The following is a 20,982-nucleotide window of genomic DNA, read 5'->3' as shown; positions in this document are numbered from 1 at the left end:
GGATGCCTGGGCTGTGAGGTTTGAGAGATAAGTTGAGGTCTCATGGGCTCCGGTGAGCCCTCTCCCAGCCAGATTTCTGTCATTGGGGCCTTTCCTAGAGTCTGGCATTCTCCTGGAAGTGGAAAGAGGGAGTTGGTGGGAGGAATGGCAAGTCCGGGGGTACCCAGGTAGAAGTTCTCAGTGAGTCTGAAGTTGAGACAGCTGAGAAGCTTCGAGAAGAAGATGCTGCCAGTTGCTAAGAGGGCTGCAGTGTTGTCATCACATCGACGTTGGCTTGGCCAAGCTCTGCCCCTGGCTAAGCCATTTGTCCTGTCCCCCCTTTTCAAAGTCCCTGGTGCCTCACACCAGGCATCTGCAGCATCACTTGACGAAGTGCCCAGAGGCCAGGCCAGTCTACCTGCTGGTTCCAGCAACACCACACACGCCCTGACCCATGCTAGGGACTGTGATTCTGGGGCCTGCTAAGGCAGGAGCCCCTGGTCCCGCTGTCCTCCCTCTCCCCTGGGGCCTCAGGCCCCAGGCCAGGGCTCAACAACACAGGCAGTGGGATGAGATTGCCCTTCTATTGGTCCAAGTCCTGAGCATAGCCTGGGTGAGTCATGGAGGTGAGGAGACCCACGAGACTCAGCAGTGTGGAAAAAAGCAGCAGGAAGGAGGCTGTGAAGAGGAGGGCAGGCAGGGCGCTGAGCACCAGTAGCAGGACAGCTGGCAGCAGGTGGCGCCACACCGCGGCCACGACGGGCCACAAGGAGCTGAGCAGGTGGGAGCCGGTGGTGAAGAGTGCGTGGCACAGCATGAGCGCCAGCAGCAGGTAGAGTATCCCCTCCAGACCCCACAGCACACGCTGCAGCGGCTGCCGCCAGCCCGAGGTGCTCCACCACTGGACCCAGCTTGGGGGCACGTGGCACGCCCACCAGCGCACCCAGCCCTGCCGCGTGACCCAGGCTGACCAGGGCACCGCCCGCTGTGGCCCCTCACCGGCCCCGATGGTATCCGTCTCCACTGGCGGCTGCTGCATCACGGCTGGTGCACCTGGGGAGAGGGCCAGGCCAGCTGCAGGAGCAGCCCTGGAGATGCCTGGGACCCCAGGGCAGGTGGGGGTGCAGGGGTCAGGAGGGCGCCAGCATGGGTGGGTTGGAGCTGAGAGCTGGGGCCTGGGACTTACCTCTGGGCAGAGTCACCTAAGTCATGTTGTTTCCTGCAGCGCCCAAGGACGGCGGGGCAGCCCCATCCAAGCCCTCACTCGCACCCACTCCCACCCTCCCCAGGGGAGCCCCTTTGTGACCCGGGCTGGGTGGGGTCCTACCAAGAGAGAAGCCACTGCAGTGTGTGAGGCTCACCTGAGTCCTTCTGCATGGACCCTCCAGCCTGGCAGGGGAGCCTAGTGAGGCCGGCACATATAGCTTCTTGTGCTTCTGTGGGAGCCCTCCCTGGATCCCTGTCCCTTCCCTGCTGACTGATATCCATCCCATCCCACTCTCTTGCAAATCTTTCTCTCTGGAGCCTCATACTCTGCCACAGAGGAGGCCAGAATGGCTGCCCCCAACCCCAGGCTCTGAGATGGCTACTATGTCCTGCCCTGGGATCCCTGTCTTGTATCCTGCCTCCTCTTGCTGCTGTGAGACTCAGACACAGGTATCCACTGTCGATGTTAAGAGGCCAGCGGTCCCCTGAGGTTTAGGCTGGAAATAAAGGGGTAACCTCCCACCTGCCCAGCCAGGATGGAGAAAGGAGTCCCGAGGAAGAGGATGGCCAATGTATTTTTGGAGGGCACACAGTGTTTCTGGAGAGGCACTCAGGCCCAAGGATGCAGGCAGAAAGCCAGACCAAGCAGGGCTGCAGGCATGCCGCGGGCTCCCAGGAGTAGTCCCAGTCCCATAAGCAGCAGTAGCAGTGCATCCTGGAGGCTGAGTTGTCCAGTGACTGTCCCCGCTGGTAGGAGGACAGCCTCCTGCTGTCCTGGGCCCTCGCCGGCCCCCTGACTCTGGCCCCTTGTGAGAAGTCTGGGTGGCAGGGTGGGACCTGAAGGCCTGTGGAGAGAGAGGGTGGCAGCTGGGCTTAGGGAAGTAGACCACTTGCCCACCTGCCTGCCACAGCCACCTGCCAGGCTGCCACCCACTTACCTATGGAGCAGGTCAAAGGCGAGGAAGCTGACCAGTAGCAGCAGCAGCAGCAGAGTTGGACCAGCCATGGAAAAGACTGCCCGAATCGTCAGTCCCAGTGCCCCCAGCCCTAGGACACTGTCCAGGAGCTGGGCCCGGCTAGGGTCACGGGGGGACACACATGGATGCACTGGACTACCCGACCCCTCCCCAGCACCCAGGCCCCTGGGAGGAACTGGCATTGGGTCTTCAAGGGCTTTGGGCCTGGGTAAGCAGAGCCGAGTCATTGAGGGAGGTGGAGGTGACAAGAAGAGCAGTGCTGGAAGGAGTATGGTGGTGGGAGTGTGGGAGGGGGTGGCGCCCTGGCAGACACTCAAGGTTGAGCTCAGAGAGTGGGGAATTGGACTCCTTGGGAATGTCCCCCTCCCCACATACCCACCCAGCAAGCCCTCCTCACCTCCTCCCACCTTGGTGAGCCATTCTGGGACTGGGCAGCTGGGGCATTGTGACCTGTTGCCAGGTGGGGCCCTGGGGAAGGGAGGGGACTGCTGCTGGTCTGGCCTCATAAGCAGCTGATGGCCTAGGTGGGGCTTAGCCAGGAAGTCAGGGATTTCTGAGAACTAAGACTCACCCTCTTCCCTTTGCTAATTCTCTGCCCTAGGGCCCTCCCGTGGGGATCTGAGTTGTCAGGAAGGCATTCTAACCCCATTACTACTTGGGCATCTGTCCAAGGAAGGAAAGGCTTCTTTCTTCTTCCTGTGAGTTCCCAGAGATGCGTGTCCAGGGGCAAGTCATTCAATATCTCTGTCCCCAGCTCTCTTCCACGAGAGTGGAGTGATGCCTGTGGGCCCTTATTGGGGATTTTCCAGGTCTGCCGTCCTGGGATGTATTTTATTTTTATTTTTTTATTTTTTTTTTTTTTTGAGACAGAGTCTGGCTCTGTTGCCCTGGCTAGAGTGAGTGCCATGGCGTCGGCCTAGCTCACAGCAACCTCACACTCCTGGGCTCAAGCGATCCTTCTGCCTCAGCCTCCCGAGTAGCTGGGACTACAGGCATGCGCCACCATGCCCGGCTAATTTTTTCCATATATTTTTAGTTGTCCAATTAATTTCTTTGTATTTTTAGTAGAGACGGGGTCTCGCTCTTGCTCAGGCTGGTCTCGAACTCCTGAGCTCAAACAATCCGCCCGCCTCGGCCTCCCAGAGAGCTAGGATTACAGGCGTGAGCCACCGCACCGGCCCATCCTGGAATGTAGAGACAGGCTCTGCCACAGAGCCACCTGAGGCTTTGTGGGGCTGGGCTGCCACGTGACTGCTAAATGGGGCGGGGCAGGAGGGGGCTGTTTAGGTGTCCTAAGCACTACAGTGTGTGGGAGGTGTTACAGATACTGGGGTTCCAGAAATAGGGCAGACCCCATATTGGAGGTTAAGATTACCCTCTGAGGAGTCAGGTGTGGTGGTGCACCCTGTAATCCCAGCTACTTGGGAAGCTGAAGCAGGAGGATCGCTTGAGCCCAGGAGTTCAAGGCTGCAGTGAGCTATGATCACATGACTGCACCGCAGCCTGGGAGACAGAGGGAGACCCTGTCTCAAAAAAAAAAAAAAAAAAAAATAGTTCCTCTCCGAGAATCAAATTAGGGAGGAAAATGAACATGTAATGAAGGGATTGGTCACCTGGACAAGAAACCTGTCCCACTGATAACTTGTAAATGGGTGATGGCTACAGAGGTTCCAGCACATCTCAGGTTAGTGACTTGAGAGGTAAGAGTGGAAATGTGTCATAATTAAGAGAACTTAATCATTGTCCTCATTATCATTCTTTTAAGGAAAACTTAAGGGGGTGGCAATAGGGGAGACAGTGGCCATACAGCCCCAAGGAGAGGAGGAGCTAGAACAAGAGTCAGGCTGCATATTTGCCCCCAGCAGGCCCTGCCCAAAGACTCAGGCCTGGTGGCCTTGGCATCTTCGGGGGTGATGGGCTTGGCAGTCCATAGAGCCATTGTCACCGGCCCTTGGGACCATCCACTGACTGCCCTTGCTCTGGCTCTTGTTGCTTATTCGGCAACTGGGCTTTACGTGTAGATTTGTCCATAAAGGGACACGGTATAACAGAAGATCCCAGTGTTTTTTTGTTTTTTTGGGTTTTTTTTTTTTGGCATAAGTTCCAGTTGTTTTTGGAAATGAGCAAATTAGCATTAAGGTTTAAGATTGCCAATCCCCTGAGCCTGATTAATTCTGGATGCATCCACAAGATTGCATTCCTGGACATGCAAACCTGAGTGTCACGTCCTGATGACCCCACCAAGATAAGGCTACCGCATATTGCAGGGGTAGGGCAATGGGGGGAGGGGGTTGACTAAAGCTCCTTAAGGCTTCACCATGCATCAGGTGCTCTGCATACATTTGTAAGCGAGTTCTATTTGTGACTTCCTCGGAGTTTATTTTTCATTCAGCAATTATTCATTATTTCCTGTGTGCCAGGCACTGTGCCAGATGCTGGATCATAATTCCTAAAAGCAGAGCCTGAGATGGGGGTTCTCATGCACATGGTTTATTGAGAGTGCTCTCAGAAGGAAAACGTTCAGGGCAGTGAGGGAAGGGAAGCAGGACAGGGCAGGGGAAAGAGCTAAGCTAGGATGTGGTCTTGGCTGGAGTCTAGCTCTGGAAGGTGAACTGTACCATAGACTCAGTCTCATCATGTACCCTGTGTCAGTCATTGGCTGTGGCTCCTGCATGGGGTTGGAAACTGGGGGGAAGGTGGTGCCTGAGAAGTGTAACCTTCTGGGTGAGGCAGCTCGTAGCAGCTGAGGACATTTGAAGAGAGCAGACAGCTGTGACCTGGGAGCATTGAAAACTTACAATAGCAGGGGTCGGGGCACCAGTCAGTGAAGGGGGCATCAGTGGGGCACCAACAGCATACACTGCAGTGAAGGATTAACTCAGCAAGTCTGGGTTGTCAAAACCCTGCACATTTGAAAGAACGGTTTGGCTTTTGCTGGGCTCCTGGGAAGTAACCTCTAAGTCCTTAGACTATCCTGCCTAATAAAAATGTCTTTGTTTACCTGGGAGCCTGGGGCCACATCAGATAGTGACCTGATTTCTACTGCAGGGCTTTGGACCTTGACCTCTAGAGGGGCTGAACTAAGGTCAGCCACATGGGCAGTCAACCAGTGAGACTGACCCCCAATAAAAACCAGTGGGCTCCCTTGCTAGCAATACTCTGTGCATGTTGTCATGTATCATGCTGGGAGAATTAAGTGCTGTCCACACGACTCCACTTCCAGAGGACAACTGGAAGCTTGTGCCTGGTATCTCCTGGATCCTGCTTCGAGCACCTTTTCCCATTGCTGGTTTTAATCTGTATCCTTTCTCTGTAATAAAATGTAACCATGAGTGTAAGCACTTGGTTGAGTTCTGTGAGTCCTTCTTGTGAATCTTTGAACCCAAGGGTGGTCTTGGGAACTCTGAAGAGAATTGGTATCAGAAGTCGGATTCACTAGCCCAATCACAACTCACTGAAAAATAGTGAAAGCATGATTTGAGAAAAGGAAGTCAGCCCTGAGAAGGTGGGGGCTGGCAAGGCTTTGATTTCTGGAACTGAAGCTGTGCTGTGATCAATTACTGGAGGTAAAAGTTACCAATGGAATTTATCAATGACAGAGTCAACACCTAGGAATTGTTGAGGAAATCTTCCAGAAAGCAAAGTAACTGAAGCCCATGAAGAAAAGAGAAAAAGACAATAAAATTCGAGGATCAATATTTGAATGATGGTAGTTCTAGAAAATTAGGATAGAGAAAAAGAAGGGGGAATTTCTTAAAAATCAAGAAACTTTTCAGAACTGAAGGACACGATTCTCTAGAGCCATAATTTCCTACCAGTTCACAGTTCAATAAATGAAAAAGGGACTGGGTGCGGTTGCTCACGTCTGTAATTCCAGTGCTTTGGGGAGGCTGAGGCAGAAGTGGGAGGATCGCTTGAGGCCAGAAGTTCGAGACCAGCCTAAGCAACATAGCAAGACCCCGTCTCTACAAAAAAAAATTAAAACACTAGCTTAGTGTGGTGGTAGTGCGCCTATAGTCCTAGCTACTTGAGAGGTTGAGGTGGGAGGATCGTTTGAGCCCAGGAATTTGAGGCTGCAGTGAGCTATGATTGCGCCACTGCACTCCAGTCTGGGCAACAGAGCAAGACCATGTCTAAAATGAAAAGAAAAAGAAAAAGACTAATATCAAGACACGTGATGAAATTGAAATTACCTGGGATAAAAAGACACCCCTAAGAGCTTCTGCAAAAGAAAAAGATCACATACATAGGACCAGAAGTCAGAATGGTATCAGACTTTTAAACGCTGACACTGGTAACTAGAAGAAAATAAAGCAATGCCCTCAAAATTCTGAGGGGAAATGGTTTCCAACCTAGAAACGTATGTCTAAATGATTGTCAAGCGTGAGGGTGGAATAATGACATTTTCAACCACATAAGGTCTCAAAAATTTGACCTTGTGGCCAGGAGCGGTGGCTCACGCCTGTAATCCTAGCACTCTGGGAGGCCAAGGCGGGAGGATCACTGGAGGTCAGGAGTTCCAGACCAGCCTGAGCAAGAGTGAGACCCCCCGTCTCTACTAACAATAGAAAAAATTAGCCGGGCATAGTGGCGCATGCCCGTAGTCCCAGCTACTTGGAAGGCTGAGACAGGAGGATCACTTGAGCCCAGGAGTTTGAGGTTGCAGTGAGCTAGGCTGATGCCACAGGTACTCTAGCCTAGGCAACAGAATGAGACTCTGTCTCAAGGAAAAAAAAAAAAAACAACTGACCTTGCCTATACCCTTTCTTAGGAAGCTCCTGGAGGATGTGCTTCATCAAAATTGGAATTAAACTGAAAAAGAGGACAACACAGCATTCAATAAATGAGACTAAACGTAGGAAAGGGATGATGAGAAAGTCCCGGCATGTCAGCTGCGCCTCCCTGGTGAAGAAAGTAGCCGACCCAGCCTGGAACCAGAAAACTGCTCCAGGAGGGATGTCTCTCGAGGAAAATGAAATCGATTGGTCGTTGGCTGTGTTTAGATATATTCAGAGTAAATAGTTCTGTTGGAAACTTTGGGATTGAATTAGCAATTGGTGCCCAGAAAACCAAGCAAATGATAAAACGAAGTAGTTACTAACTCCAGGGAGCACGAAAAGTTGAACAGTAATATTTACATGATCATAATAAAAGCACCGAATAGTGACTCCAAGTGGTGAAATAGCTTTATTGGGAGGATGGAAGGCGGGGAAAGTGTATGTTTGTGTTACCTGGATGTGTGGGTGTGGGTGGTAGGAAAGCTAAATCCTTATTCCATAGCAGGAAATCCATACGTAACATCTAAACACAGAAAAATCAAGAAACAGCAATAAAGGCATGGAGAGAAATACAGGGGAAATAACAAAAAGAATTAAAAGTGGTTGACTTGGGAATGGAAAGGCATAAGATAGGATCTTCTACTATAAGCCTAAATGTGATTTACCTTTTAAACTATATTGTGTAGTATTTTGATGAAAATGATTTAGTTACAGAAAGCAAATCGATACAGTATCACGCTGTGAAAATCAGGAATATACCCTCCCAGGAGGACTCAAAAACCTATTTCCTAATATTATCTGGATATACTCTTGTGACTTGAGATAAAAATGACCAGTGACAGCATCAAACATCATCAAACTCAGAGAGTTGTGAATCATGCCTTCTAGATGGAGGTGGTCTAACCCTCCCCTTAGTGCTTCTCAGCCTTTAATGTGCATACGAGTCTCCTGGGGTTGACTCCTCTGGGGATCTTGTTAAAATGCAGATTCTGATTCCATAGATCCGGAGCAGAGATTCTGCATTTCTAACAAGTTCCCAGGAGATGCGAATCTGCTGGTCTTCACCCACACTTTGACGAACAAGGCTGTCAAAGACGTTGATGTACAACAGAGAGAACGCTGGGGGAGGCAGTGGTGAGGAGAGGCTGGACACGTGGGGAGATGCTACCCAATGCTATCAATTGACTTCCCATCAGTGCTCACCTACATCACAGGGAAAGCTCCTAGCAAGGAGTGAGTCCTGCCTTAGCACGGAGGACAGGAGATTAGAGGCACAGGCAGGCAGCAGATCCCACCTCTTCATTATTTGTACAGCCGGGCACATAGCTTCCTTTCTTTTCTTTGATAGCGTTTTAGTCCACCTATGTATGTGGGAGGAAGAGGGATGTGTTAAGTTGTTTTCCCCACCTTTAATTCATCTGATTAATCTAGGGGCCCCCTGGGACCACATATTATCTCACTTCATCATTGCAGCAAACTTGGGAAGAAGATATGGTTCCCCCACTTTTTTTTCTTTTCTTTTTTTTTTTTTAAGATGGAGTCTCACTATATCACCCAGGCTGGTCTCAAACTCCTGGGCTCAAGTGATCCTCCCACCTCATCCTCCTGAATAGCTGCGACTACAGGTGTAAGCCACTGCACCGGTTTATAAATAGCAGAAATGGGATGTGAAATCAAGTCTGTATGTCACCAAAGTCATCTATCCTCTTCATCTACATCTGATCACATCCAGGAGCTGGCAAGAGATCCCCAGCCCATCCCTTAAACTAAAATCCCTTTTGGGCAGGTGCCACCACGCAGTCCTGCTCAGTCGCCCTTTGCAACAGACACTCATCCCAGTTAGACCATGAAAGATCTACCTGGCTCCTGGCCGTAGAGTTCTGGCTGTGCAGGTACTTGGGTGCACACCTGCCACTGTACCCCTGGAGCCACCATCTCCAGATCCTGCTTTGGAGCTTTGAGCCTTTGTGGCCCTAGGTACCCAGTGACAAGGGCCAGAGGTGGCAGCTGGGCTGGGAGTGCAGAGGGCATAAGAAGGTGCTGAGAGACTCACAGGCAGGAAGGGGCTCTAAGGGTTACAACAGGGCAGAGGAAAGGGTTGCAGAGTGGTGGGAAGGGGAAGAGGGGGCACAGGGGACACAAGAGGTCTGAGCAGCCTGCAGATGTGGCCCCTAATGGATTGGCGGGAGGGAGTCAGCTGTCCTACCCCAGTCCCTTTGGGAGTGGCTCTTTCAGTTCATGCCTGCCAACTCCTGCAGACCTGGTGCTGTTGGGGAGGGTTGGCTTCCCTTTAGCTATGCTTGGTCCCCTCTAGCCTTTAATATATTGCACACATACTTTAAGGGTGCTGACTAGGGACCAGGTGCTGTTCTAGGTCCTGAGGTGCAGCTGTGAACATTTGGGTGCAAAGGCTCTTCTGAAGGGGTACTTACCTCCTGCTGATTGCGGGGGGCACTGGACAGTGAACACATAATAAAATGCCTTGAAGACAATAAAAAGATGTGAGAAGATAGTGCACAGGGTGATAGAGCTAGCTAGTCAGAGTGGTCCGGGAAAGCCTTTGGGAGCAAGCGACATTGAAATGAAATCTGAACGATGAGAATGCAAACGTGAGGAACAGCAGAAAGGGGGAAGGCTAGGTAGGGCTGGTGCCTTGCAGGAGCAGCTAGCCTGCCCTGCCTGCAGGGATGGGAGCCAGGGACGGCCCAGGGACATGCGGTGGGAAAGGTGTGGGTAGGAAGAACTTGGTCACGAAGGGCCTTGCAGGTGAGCCCACTGGGGACTTAGCCAGGAGGAACTTGATATTTGGCTGCTGCCTGAAGAATGGCTTAGAGTGGGTGGGAGCCTCGGGAGGCTGAGATGTCCTGTTCCTTGTGCCCCTACACCCCTCCTCCCTTTCATGCCCCACTGTGAAACTGAGATTGGGGGGACCAGAGACTGGGAAGTCGCCGGATTGGTCTTTGGCAGGACCTGTTGGGTCCCCAGCCTCCGACCTCCGGAAGGAGGTGCTGCCCATCAGCCCAGCCCCCGCCCCCAGCGACGTACCCACTTCGGAACGTCTCCCTTGAGTTTTTCTATGCTCCCCATCCCTCCCCGCCGTCTGTCCTCCCCTCCACCCGGTGCCTGGGACCTGGCAGCGTCGTCTACTCGGGGTTGGGGGGCTCCAAGGCAGGATCGGGCTGCGTGGGCCCTGTCCGGTTACTAGCTTTTGGAGGGTTGTCTAGTTCTCTATCTGGCGCGAGTGGGGTGGATCAGATGCCTCGAGAAGTTCCAGGACTCGTGCCTACGGGGTCATCCCTGCTGCTGGTGGGCCTCAGTCCCAGAGGGCGGTCCGGCATTTCTTTCGAGGGTTCGTGTGAGGCTGGGCCACTGGAATGGTGCTGACACGCTGCTTTTGGGTGATTTAAATTGTTTTTACAGATAGTGGCCCAGCAAAAAATACTTGCTCAGGGTCCGCGCACGCCAGAGGATTCCCAGCTACCTCTGGGCGTCGCTTCTTGTGGGGATGGCAGCATCTTCCTGGAGGGCGCCTTGCAAGGCCAAGTGCTGGCCAAAGGCACACAGTTGGACGCGTTCTCTTTCCTTTTTGGGAGGAGACCCAGGGGCCGAGGAGCCAAAGGGGGCCTTGGAGGGAGGATGGGAAGGGTCCCGCGCTCTGGCATCTCCGGATCTGGGGCAGTCCGCGAATAGAGACCCAGGGCTGAGGGCTCCTCATGGGAATAGAGGAGGGGGCAAGGAGCTGGAGGGGGAGGACAGGGGGCGTGTCAAGCCTCTGCCCCTCCATCCCTGGCCCCAGCACGCTGGCTATCGCTGCGGCTTCTCTCCTCGGGTTATGTAAGCCCGGAACGTGGCAGCCGGGAGAGCAAAGGAGTAGGGGAGGGAAGGGAAAGCAGAGAGGGGAGGCGGGGCCGGGTGGGGGGAGGTGGTGGGAAGCGCCGTCTCTGGTTGGGCTCCTTGGGTTGTCTTTCAGAAAGATTCCTGGAGGACCAGCCCTCCCCCCATCCCCCGCCCGCGCCCTGTCCCCGGCCTCAGTTTCCCTTCAGTCTCTCTCACTCCTGTCCCACCTGCCCAGGCAGGGGGCCTCTGGCTCTGGATGGATTTCCCTCTAGGATTGTAGTTTCCTTCCCAAAGCTCTCAGCTTTGTTACCTTGACCGTCGGTTAGCCGCTCTGAGCCTCAGTTTACCAGTTTGTAAAATGAGGTTTGATTGAGAGGCCACGAGTAAAGTGCCTGGCATCGTGCCTGGTACAAAGTGGGTGCCCGCTGTGGGATGGGCGCCTCACGGGTCTAAGTGAATCGTGTGGCTTTGCAGACTGTAAAGGGCAGCGCGAGTGAGGCTGGTTAGCCCGGGACAGCCGGAGAGGACTGGGCGGGGGAAGCGGGGGAGGGGTCCGGAGACCTCGGGTGGCCCCTCGGGGGTCCGCCCCTCTCGCTCCGCCCTCACAATCCCCTCTCCTCCGAGGTCCGGGGGCAGCTAGCGGGCTGTGGGCGGGCCGGAGGCTGCGGAGGGGCGTGGGGCGACGGCGCGGGCGGGCAGGAAGGGGCGGGGGGCTCCAGAGCACCCGGCAGGAAGAGACGAACCCACCGGCCGCCGCTGGCCCCGCGCACCCCCGCCTCTCGACCCCCGCCATGTGGGGGCTCCTGCTTGCCTTGGCCGCCTTCGCGCCTGCCGTCGGTCTGGGTCTGGGGGCGCCCGGCGCCTCGGTGCTGGGCCTCGCGCCGCCCGCGACCACCGAGGCCCCGGGCTCGACCCTGGCCCCGCGTAGCAGCCCGGCACAGCCGCCCGCGGGGAGGGCGAACGGTGAGCTCCCCGACCGCTTCTCGGGCAAGTGGGTTGTCCCACTGCCCGCCCCGTGTGGCGACCCCTGCCCAACACGCGCGCGCACACACATGCACACACATGCACGCGCGCACACACACGCGCACACACATGCACACACACTCGCACTCTCCCTGCCCGGAGCAATGGCTGCTGACTCAGCAGCCCCGTTCCCTGCCAGACGAGTCAGCACTCCCGGGACAAGCGCCAGGGGATGCTGGCTCTTCCAAGCCCTTTCACAGATAAGGAAACTGAGGCCAGGGCCTGGAGGAGGGGAGAAAAAGGTACAAAAGCTCTGAGTCTAAAAGATGCAAAGCAAGACTGTGTAGGAGAGTTTGAGGGTGAGGGACGAGGAGAAAGGACAAAAGAAGTCGAAGAAGAGCGCTCTTGCTGAAGCTGCCTCGGTGACCATCGCTGGCGCCCAGCTGGAGAGGCAGGCTGCCTGACCTCCCAACTTGGCAGATGTGGGAGCCCAGGCGGAAGGCAAGGGGATGGCATTCGGGGACTTTTAGAGGAGGCGGGCAGAAGTGAGTCCTGAAGGGTGAGTATCCCCGAGTCAGGAAAAGCTGAAGAGAGAGGGCAGGCAAGAAGGAAACAGCGCGTGCAAAGGCACAGGGGCACCAGACATGAAAACGTGCAGCCCGTCCTGAGGCTACTATGAAGCTTGGGCAGGGAACGAGCAGCACCTGCTCTGTGCAAAGCCCTGTGCTGAAGGGCAGACAGGCAGGCCAGCCGTGGAAAGACTTAGCATCCTGGGACACAACAGTGGAGGTGGCACTGGGGCTTTGGGGTATGAGACCTAGTCTGGAGCTAAGGAGGGCTCCTTGAAGGGCATCTGGGCTGGAGACACAAAGGAGGAATGGGAATTAGGTGAAAAAATCAGAGGTGGTGGGTGGTACGATAGGGGAGGGGACAGCTGGTGCAAGGGCCCGGAGGTAAAGAATGAAATCAGCTCTTTGGAGCAACCCTGCAGTTCCTGGTGGCTTGGTGTAGCCCTCCATTGGATTTGAGGTCAGAGGTGAGGCTGGCCAAGCATGTGGTCATGTTGGAAAGGAGAAGGAGTCAGGACAGTGGCTGGAGAAGCAGGTTGGGGTTATACTGCTGGCCTTTAATGCCATGCTGAGGCTGCTAGATACTTGTGGGGGGTCCTGCTGTGGGTTCGCGTGCCTTCTCGAGCTGACCTTTCTGGGGGTTCATGCCACTCTTCCTTCCCCCGGGGCTGTGCCTCCCTGGACCTCAGGGACGTCAGAACAGCACATCCGGATTCGAGTCATCAAGAAGAAAAAGGTCATTATGAAGAAGCGAAAGAAACTAACTCGCCCTAGTCCCCGGGTGACTGCTAGGCCTCTGGTGACCACCAGCCCAGCAGGGACCCTCAACCTCACTGAGAAACAAGAACCAGGTACTGCCTCTCCGGGGCCCTGCCCAGGCTTGCAGCCCCTGGGGCACTTACCAAGGCAGCTCTTGGCCTCATGGGCAGGAGCATGCCCCCTGCCTGCCTAGCCCCCGAGCAAGCTTAGGTTCAGCTTCCCGCCTGCCTGACTACCCTCCCTCTGGTTCTGCCTCACCACTCTGTCCCTGCCCCAGGCTGTCCCCCATTGGGCCTGGAGTCCCTGCGAGTTTCAGATTACCAGCTTGAGGCATCCACCAGCCAATCCTTTGGTCTTGGACCACACCGAGGACGGCTCAACATCCAGGTCAGCAACATTGACTCAGAGCCCAGGTCCCAGGGGTAGGCAGGACAACCCCTGGGAGATTTGCCCCTGCCCCCTCCCTGTGCCAGCCTGGGCCTGATCACTGTGCCCTGTGTCCACAGTCAGGCCTGGAGGATGGTGATCTGTATGATGGAGCCTGGTGTGCTGAAGAACAGGACAGTGAGCCGTGGCTTCAGGTGGATGCCAGGCACCCTGTCCGCTTCTCAGGCGTTGTTACACAGGGCAGGAACTCTGTCTGGAGGTGAGGCGGGCTAGCCCTAGGCTAGGAAGTCATGGGCAGACACGGGGGGACTGGAATGGAAGTCCCGGGGGCACCGATGGTCTCCCCACCTATCCTATCAGGTACGACTGGGTCACATCATACAAGGTCCAGTTCAGCAATGACAGTCGGACCTGGTGGGGGAGTAAGAACCACAGCAGTGGGATGGACGCGGTGAGTGGTCCCACAGTGGCTGGTGCCCTCTGTGCTGGGAGGGGAGCACCCAGCCCACCGTAGGGTGCTTGGCTAGGACAAGGAACAGATGCCCACTTAGGCATCCTAGGAGAAAGGGGGTTGTTGCCAGGAGGGATGGCACCCAGCCTCGGGAGCCAGGCTGCCTTGGGACATACCCACATCCTCCCCAGATAATGCCACCATGGGTGGGTGCCACTTCATGCTGCAGCTTCCTCTTGGCACATTCTTATATACACCAGGGTGGGTTAGACAGTGAGCTTCCAGGTCTGAGCCCCTTCCCTGGATCCTAGGCCAGGCTGCTGGGGTCCGAGGAGCCCCAGCAAAGGACTTGATGCCCCCAGGTATTTCCTGCCAATTCGGACCCAGAAACCCCAGTGCTGAACCTCCTGCCAGAGCCCCAGGTGGCCCGCTTCATTCGCCTGCTGCCCCAGACCTGGCTCGAGGGAGGCGCGCCTTGCCTCCGGGCAGAGATCCTGGCCTGCCCAGTCTCAGGTGGGCAGGCAGGTAAGGGCTGGGTGGCAGGGCCTGGATGCAGGGTGTGTCTTCCACTGTGGCCTCACCCTTTACCATCAACTCACCCTCCACCAGATCCCAACGACCTATTCCCTGAGGCCTCTGTGCTGGGATCCTCTGACCCTCTGGACTTTCGGCATCATGATTACAAGGCCATGAGGAAGGTCAGATATAACCTCTGTGACCTGGGAAGGAGTCCGTCTCAGGTCCCCTCTGTCTCAGGTCCTCTCTTTTCCAGGGCACCGCCTGCTGTGACTGCCCTCGTGCCCACCCTCCCCACTGTCTCAGCCTTTTCCTCCGTTGACCCCTAATCTCTGCCCCAGCCTTCCTGTCGTGGCACCATCCCTGTCCTGCCCCTTCCTCCCAGGTCTGCCACTATTCCCCCTGCACCATGCCATGGTGCCCCATCTTGTGGGCCACTGCTGACTTTTGTAAGTCCTTCCATGGCCCCATGCTGTCTGGCTGTGGGTGTAACCCTCCCATGTCTCATGTCATGCCACACCCCACCCCCAGCTGATGAAGCAGGTGAACGAGCAGTGCCCCAACATCACCCGCATCTACAGCATCGGGAAGAGCCACAAGGGCCTGAAGCTGTATGTGATGGAAATGTCGGACCACCCTGGGCAGCACGAGCTGGGTACTGGCAGGTGGGGTGGGGAGAGGTAGGCACAGGGCAAGGCTGTGGGTGTGAGCCAGCTCCAAGCCACCGTGTGTTCCCAGGAGAGCCTGAGGTGCGCTACGTGGCTGGCATGCACGGGAATGAGGCCCTGGGGCGGGAGCTGCTTCTGCTCCTGATGCAGTTCTTGTGCCGTGAGTTCCTGCGAGGGGACCCACGGGTGACCCGGCTGCTCACCGAGATGCGCATCCATCTGCTGCCCTCCATGAATCCTGATGGCTATGAGACCGCCTACCGCCGGGTAGGCCACCTGGCACGAGGGCCCCCTGTCCTTCTGCCCTGATGCCTGGAGCCTACTTGGCTTGAACAAGCCCCTTCTCTGGCAGGGCTCGGAGCTGGTGGGCTGGGCGGAGGGCCGTTGGAACCACCAGGGCATTGACCTTAACCACAATTTTGCTGACCTCAACACCCAACTGTGGGAAGCCGAGGATGATGGGCTGGTGCCCCACACTGTTCCCAACCATCACTTGCCCCTGCCCACTTACTACACCCTGCCCAATGCCACTGTGAGTATCCTGGGGGCAGTGTTGGAGGGCCACCTGGGGCGGGGGGCCCTTGTCTCTGTCTCCCACCCCTCTTGACCTGCCCCTGTCCAGGTGGCTCCTGAAACTCGGGCAGTGATCCAGTGGATGAAGCGGATCCCTTTTGTACTGAGCGCCAACCTGCATGGGGGTGAGCTCGTGGTGTCCTACCCATTCGACATGACCCGGACCCCGTGGGCTGCCCGCGAACTCACGCCCACCCCAGACGATGCTGTGTTTCGCTGGCTCAGCACCGTCTATGCCGGCACAAATCGGGCCATGCAGGACACAGACCGCCGGCCCTGCCACAACCAGGACTTCTCCTTGCACGGCAACGTCATCAACGGGGCTGACTGGCACACAGTCCCCGGCAGTATGTGCCCAAGGGTGGAGTCAGCCCTGTCCCCTAACCCCTGCCGGATAAGACCACCTGCTGTGCAGCGCTGCTGTCAGCTCCTGTCAGCTCCCGCTCTGAAGTGTTTCCCAGAGGAGGGTGCCAGGAGGGGGGGACTCCATCCTGCCCCCTTAGGCTCTGGTGTCTGTGGTGCCCCCTAGGCATGAATGACTTCAGCTACCTACACACCAACTGCTTTGAGGTCACTGTGGAGCTGTCCTGTGACAAATTCCCTCATGAGAACGAGCTGCCCCAGGAGTGGGAAAACAACAAAGACGCCCTGCTCACCTACCTAGAACAGGTCGGATCTGAATCCTGCAGCCCCCAGACTGCCTGAGTCGCTCTATCTAGGTTGCGGCTCCTACCAGGGGTTCTTCACAGGTGCAGCTGAACATTCAGACACACAAGATGCCATGGGCCACATTTGGCATCTGGTTGGTTATCTTGGAACCATATAGGACAGGAAGCATGTTTGCCAGCAGCATACCATGGAACAATGTTAAAGCCGGTGGGAACAGCCACCATTGCAGGCTAGCGGGGTGGGGAACCTGCAGCCTTGGGGCCACATGTGGCCTTCTTGGTCTTTGAATGTGGCCTTTTGACTGAATCCAAATTTTACAGAACAAATCCTTTTAATAAAGGAGTTTGTTCCGTGAAGTTAGGATTTAGTTGAGGGGCTGCGCTTGGGGGTCTGGAGGGCCAATGTGGCCTTGAGGCTGCAGGTTCCCCACCCCTGCTGGCTGTCCCACGGCTATTCTCAGGAGAGCTGTTCTCAGAAAAGACTCACATATGGCAGGTGCAGGAACTGTCCTGGCATAGAAGCTTCATATTCCATGTAGTGGTTCTGTAAGTGTATTAATAGCTTCCAAATCTTCTGCCAAAGACAAACTCAATAACAAGGATCTCCAAACTTGGGGAAGCCCAGACATATGCCTTCCTACCAGGTATTTATAGTTCTCTCAGTCCAGACGTCATTTACCAATGGAGATATTTTTAACCGTGAGTATTGTCACCTAGGAACACAGAAGACACACCATCTTTATCAGGTTTGCAGCAGGACAGAGCCGGCAAGTTAACTGAAAGTCACGTTCTCACTCAGAAGGGAAAGGGTGTTGATAACCTTTTCCCGCACAGGTGCGCATGGGCATTGCAGGAGTTGTGCGGGACAAGGATACCGAGCTTGGGATTGCTGATGCTGTCATTGCCGTGGATGGGATTAACCATGACGTCACAACTGGTATGTGCGGCGGGCCCAGGGAGAGGAGCTGGGGGGCTTGGGCTGGGTGGAAGCCAAGGATCACTGGGCCCTGATCTTGACCTTCACTCCTCTCAGCATGGGATGGGGATTACTGGAGGCTGCTGACCCCAGGGGACTACATGGTGACCGCTAGTGCTGAGGGCTACCATAGAGTGACACGGAGCTGCCGGGTCACCTTTGAAGAGGGCCCCGTCCCCTGCAATTTCCTGCTCACCAAGACTCCCAAAGAGAGACTGCGAGAGCTGCTGGCAACCGGGGCCAAGATACCCCCAGACCTTCGGAGGCGGCTGGAACGACTGAGGGGAAGGAAGAATTAACGCCTTTCATTGAAGAGCCTGAGAGCCTTGGGCAGGCTGGACCTGCTCTGAACTAAAGGGGAGGCCTAGGAGGGAGGGACACAGTGGAGGAAGAGGTGCTCAGGCTCATTAAACTACCTGGCACCTATCTTAGGTGATCTTCCTGTTGTCTTTGTGTCCCAGGTCCTCCCCCAGGGACGGGCCTCAGCCCACCTCTCTGTTGGAATTCTATACACACTTGCACACTCTTATCGGTTGACTTCTAGAGACATTGTGTAGAAAGAGCAGCCCACTTGGGCTCTTGAACCAAGGGCTTGGCAGAGCAGCTCATTTCTGCCTGTCGACATCTGCCACAAGTGCCATTACAGTGCTGTCAGATGTTCTGTAAGCACCTGCCCAGTGCCAAGCATGCAAGGATCAACAGTGCCCACACCCAACCTGGGCTCCCAGTCAAGAGCAGGGGCAGCTCGATCCATTCTGACGCATGCCGTAGTGGAGGCCAGGTGCTGTGGGGACACAGACGGGAGTTGCACACACGCAAAATAGACACTCCAGGTCAGCAGGGACTCAACAGAGATGATGGCTCTAGGAGTTCAGACGGGAGGTGGGCCAGGCGTGGAGTAGGAACAGGATGGCTCCAAGAAGGACGGGAACAACTACAGATCAGCTGAGAGCATGTGAATTTGCTTCATCAGCTGTTGTCGGAGAGTGTTGGTAGCTGGTAGGCTTTGATTAGGTTTTTTCAGACTGAAGGGGGAGTTTTGTGTCAGTGTCTTGCCAGGTAAACAACCCATTCTAGGTATTTGAAGTGGAGGAAAATTTAATGCTAAAAATTGGATATGAGGGTGTTGGAAGAGCTGAATGAGAAAAAGGGAGAAGGGAATTTTATGCAGCAATCAGGATAAAACCGTTAGTCTGGTGTTTATAAGCCTGTAGTGCTTATGTTGGTGCCAGAGCCTATGACTATCTGTAGCTACCTGTGATCACTCGTGGTTACCTGCCATGGCTAGAGCCAGAAACAAAATAATTTCTTCCTGCCTCTGACTTGCTAATCTCCAACCTATGACATCCCCTGGCAAAATCTAACTGTAACCCAGCTGGCAAGGAAACCTACAAAATGGAGGCTCCCAGCTCTTCTGCAATTCAGAGCAGAGATTCCAAGGGCAGGAAACGGGGCAAATGCTAATAGGCAAAACCTGGCATGGTGACATCATAGAGCCTTCTGTTATGTACGTTCCGCCTAGTGCTTGGCTCTTGCACTGTTTATTGAGGTGCCTCTGTCTCTCCGTCACATCTGCAATCTCAGTTGATCACCATGAGAGATTTAGTGCCACATTTCCTTGCACCTTTTCTCCCCACGTCGAACTCCTCTTATGTAGCAATTTTTCAAGAAAAGAATTTTTCGTTCACTGAAGTTTAATGTACATAATGAGCCAGGCATGGAGGCTCACACCTGTAATCCCAGCACTTTGGGAGGTTGAGGCAGGAGCAGTTGAGGCCAGGAATTTGAGACCAACCTGGACAATATAGCAAGACCCCGTCTCTACAAAAAATAAAAAAATAGTCGGGCATGGTGGTGTGTGCCTATAGTCCCAGCTACTTGGGAAGAGGCTGAGGTGGGAGGATCACTTGAGCACAGGAGTTTGAGGCTGTAGTGAGCTATGATCAGGCCCCTGCACTCCAGCCTGGGTAACAGAGAGAGATGCTACCTCTTAGAAAAAAATTACATAACGAAAAGTGCATATAAGTTCACAGCTACACAAATGTACACAAACAGAACATACACAGGTACCCACAACCCAGGTTAAAAAAAATACTACCTTCACTCCAGAATCCTCCCCCTTTATACCCTTCCAATAAATACTCCCTACCTGCCAAGGGTAACCGCTATCGTGACATTTAGCATCATAGTTTAACTTTGCCTGCTTTTCTTTTTTTTTTTTCAGTCTGGAGTTCCCTGCCATCGCACTTGAGTTTGGTCTACAGTTTCCTGGATTCTATTTTGGTTTCACTGGATATAACAAGAGTTCTTAGTTGTAGGTGGTAGAATCCACTCTCGATAGATCAAGAAGAAAGGGATTGATTAAAACGTCTTGGGAAGCTTACACAATCTCCAGGAGAGATAGAAACTAGGCTTGGATGCTGTATAACCAGAACCATTACAGTCAGTGTCAACAAAGGTCAGGGGAATGCCCAACCACGTCATGGGAATATCCTAGAGGACTCACTACTCTCACCATTGCTTTCTGTTTGGCAGCTCATATACTAGGGACTGTAGACGCCAGAAAATTCCATATTTTCGCCAGAGGAACCATGCACCTCTGTTACCATAACTGCCAGAAAATGTGATCTCCCTGAATGTGACTTCCACCTTCTTTTACCCATTCTTAGCTCTAAGTCCAGGGCCAGTGTATCTGTTTGGCAGGACCTAGGTTGCACCCTCTATCCCAGATAGCAAAGAGTTCTGGAATATTTAGCTTTTAGCTTTCCAGCCTCTACAGTGCAGGAAATCAAGCCAAACACAGGTTGAAATGAATGTTAAGTGAGCCGGCTTATATTGTCTGAAACATTGTAGAGTGTCCATGAGTGGCAGGATCACAGTATTACACTACTTCAGGGGATACTGTTTAAAAGGGACCAAGAATTTTCCATCAGTGAACCTGTTACCCTAGTATGACACAACTAATTTTTCAAATACAATAAACATCACATAATCAAAAATCTCCAAGCAAACAAGGAAACAAGGCAAAAAATAACAAGAGATCTAGACCTACAAAGATTTAATACATTTGGAACACCAGGTGCAGATTATAAAATAACTATGTTCACAATGTATCAAAATCAAAGTACTACAAGGTCTCTCAACTCAAAAAACATGAACATGAGCTATTTTTAAAATAACCAAACAGAATTTTTATAATTCATATCCTTTCATTGCTAAGTAATATTTCATTACATAGATGTTCCAGAATTTGTTCAACCATTCATTCATTAAAGGACATTTGAGTTGTTTTCAATATTTTGCTATTATAGAGCTAATATGAACATTCACGAGCAGGTTTTTATGTGAACATAAGTTTTCATTTTTCTGGGATAAATGCCCGAGAGTGTGATTGCTGGATCATATAGTAAGTGTATGTTTAGCTTTGTTAAGAAACTGCCAGACGATTTCCAGGGCATCTGTATCACTTACGTTCCCATCAGCAATGTATGCGAGATCCAGCTTCTCCACATGTTTGTCACCATTTGGTGTTATCATTACTTGTTATTTTAGCTGTTCATTGCACACCTATTCTAGCTGTTATAATAGGTATGGAGTAAAATATCATGGCTTTAGTTTGTATTTCCCCAATGGCTAATGATGTTGGACATACTTTCCCGTACTTATTTGTCATTC

At 53.6% G+C, this 20,982-nt stretch overlaps 3 protein-coding genes across 4 annotated transcripts; 1 reads left to right on the top strand and 2 right to left on the bottom strand.

The window, feature by feature from the left end:
* Window positions 1-549: 549 nt before the first annotated feature.
* Window positions 550-1,248, bottom strand: TMEM239 (transmembrane protein 239). Its single transcript, XM_012665776.1, has 2 exons — window positions 1,166-1,248; window positions 550-1,032 (listed from the first exon to the last, which is right to left on the bottom strand). The coding sequence occupies exon 2, from the start codon at window positions 1,016-1,018 to the stop codon at window positions 563-565; it is 456 nt and encodes a 151-aa protein (XP_012521230.1). The 5' UTR covers window positions 1,019-1,032; window positions 1,166-1,248; the 3' UTR covers window positions 550-562.
* Window positions 1,249-1,795: 547 nt separating this feature from the next.
* On the bottom strand, window positions 1,796-2,389 carry LOC105827574 (chromosome unknown open reading frame, human C20orf141). Its single transcript, XM_012665775.1, has 2 exons — window positions 2,124-2,389; window positions 1,796-2,030 (listed from the first exon to the last, which is right to left on the bottom strand). Exons 1-2 carry the CDS (start codon window positions 2,387-2,389, stop codon window positions 1,796-1,798), a joined length of 501 nt encoding a protein of 166 aa, XP_012521229.1.
* A 9,114-nt stretch (window positions 2,390-11,503) lies between these two features.
* Window positions 11,504-17,732, top strand: CPXM1 (carboxypeptidase X (M14 family), member 1). 2 transcript variants are annotated; one of them, XM_012665753.1, is made up of 14 exons: window positions 11,504-11,740; window positions 12,999-13,160; window positions 13,346-13,455; window positions 13,575-13,714; window positions 13,816-13,906; window positions 14,269-14,419; window positions 14,516-14,604; window positions 14,954-15,077; window positions 15,161-15,357; window positions 15,443-15,622; window positions 15,713-15,788; window positions 16,193-16,332; window positions 17,166-17,268; window positions 17,365-17,732. In XM_012665753.1, exons 1-14 carry the CDS (start codon window positions 11,569-11,571, stop codon window positions 17,604-17,606), a joined length of 1,977 nt encoding a protein of 658 aa, XP_012521207.1. In that variant the 5' UTR covers window positions 11,504-11,568; the 3' UTR covers window positions 17,607-17,732. The 2 variants fall into 2 exon arrangements, with proteins under 2 accessions (XP_012521207.1, XP_012521206.1); XM_012665752.1 differs by having other exon boundaries at window positions 15,713-16,010.
* Window positions 17,733-20,982: the final 3,250 nt, after the last annotated feature.

Source organism: Propithecus coquereli, unplaced genomic scaffold (assembly GCF_000956105.1).
Source record: "Propithecus coquereli isolate 6110/MARCELLA unplaced genomic scaffold, Pcoq_1.0 Scaffold122, whole genome shotgun sequence".
NCBI classification, from domain to species: Eukaryota; Metazoa; Chordata; class Mammalia; order Primates; family Indriidae; genus Propithecus; species Propithecus coquereli.
Note: the sequence above shows the minus strand (reverse complement) of the source record. Positions and strands in the feature narration are given on the sequence as shown.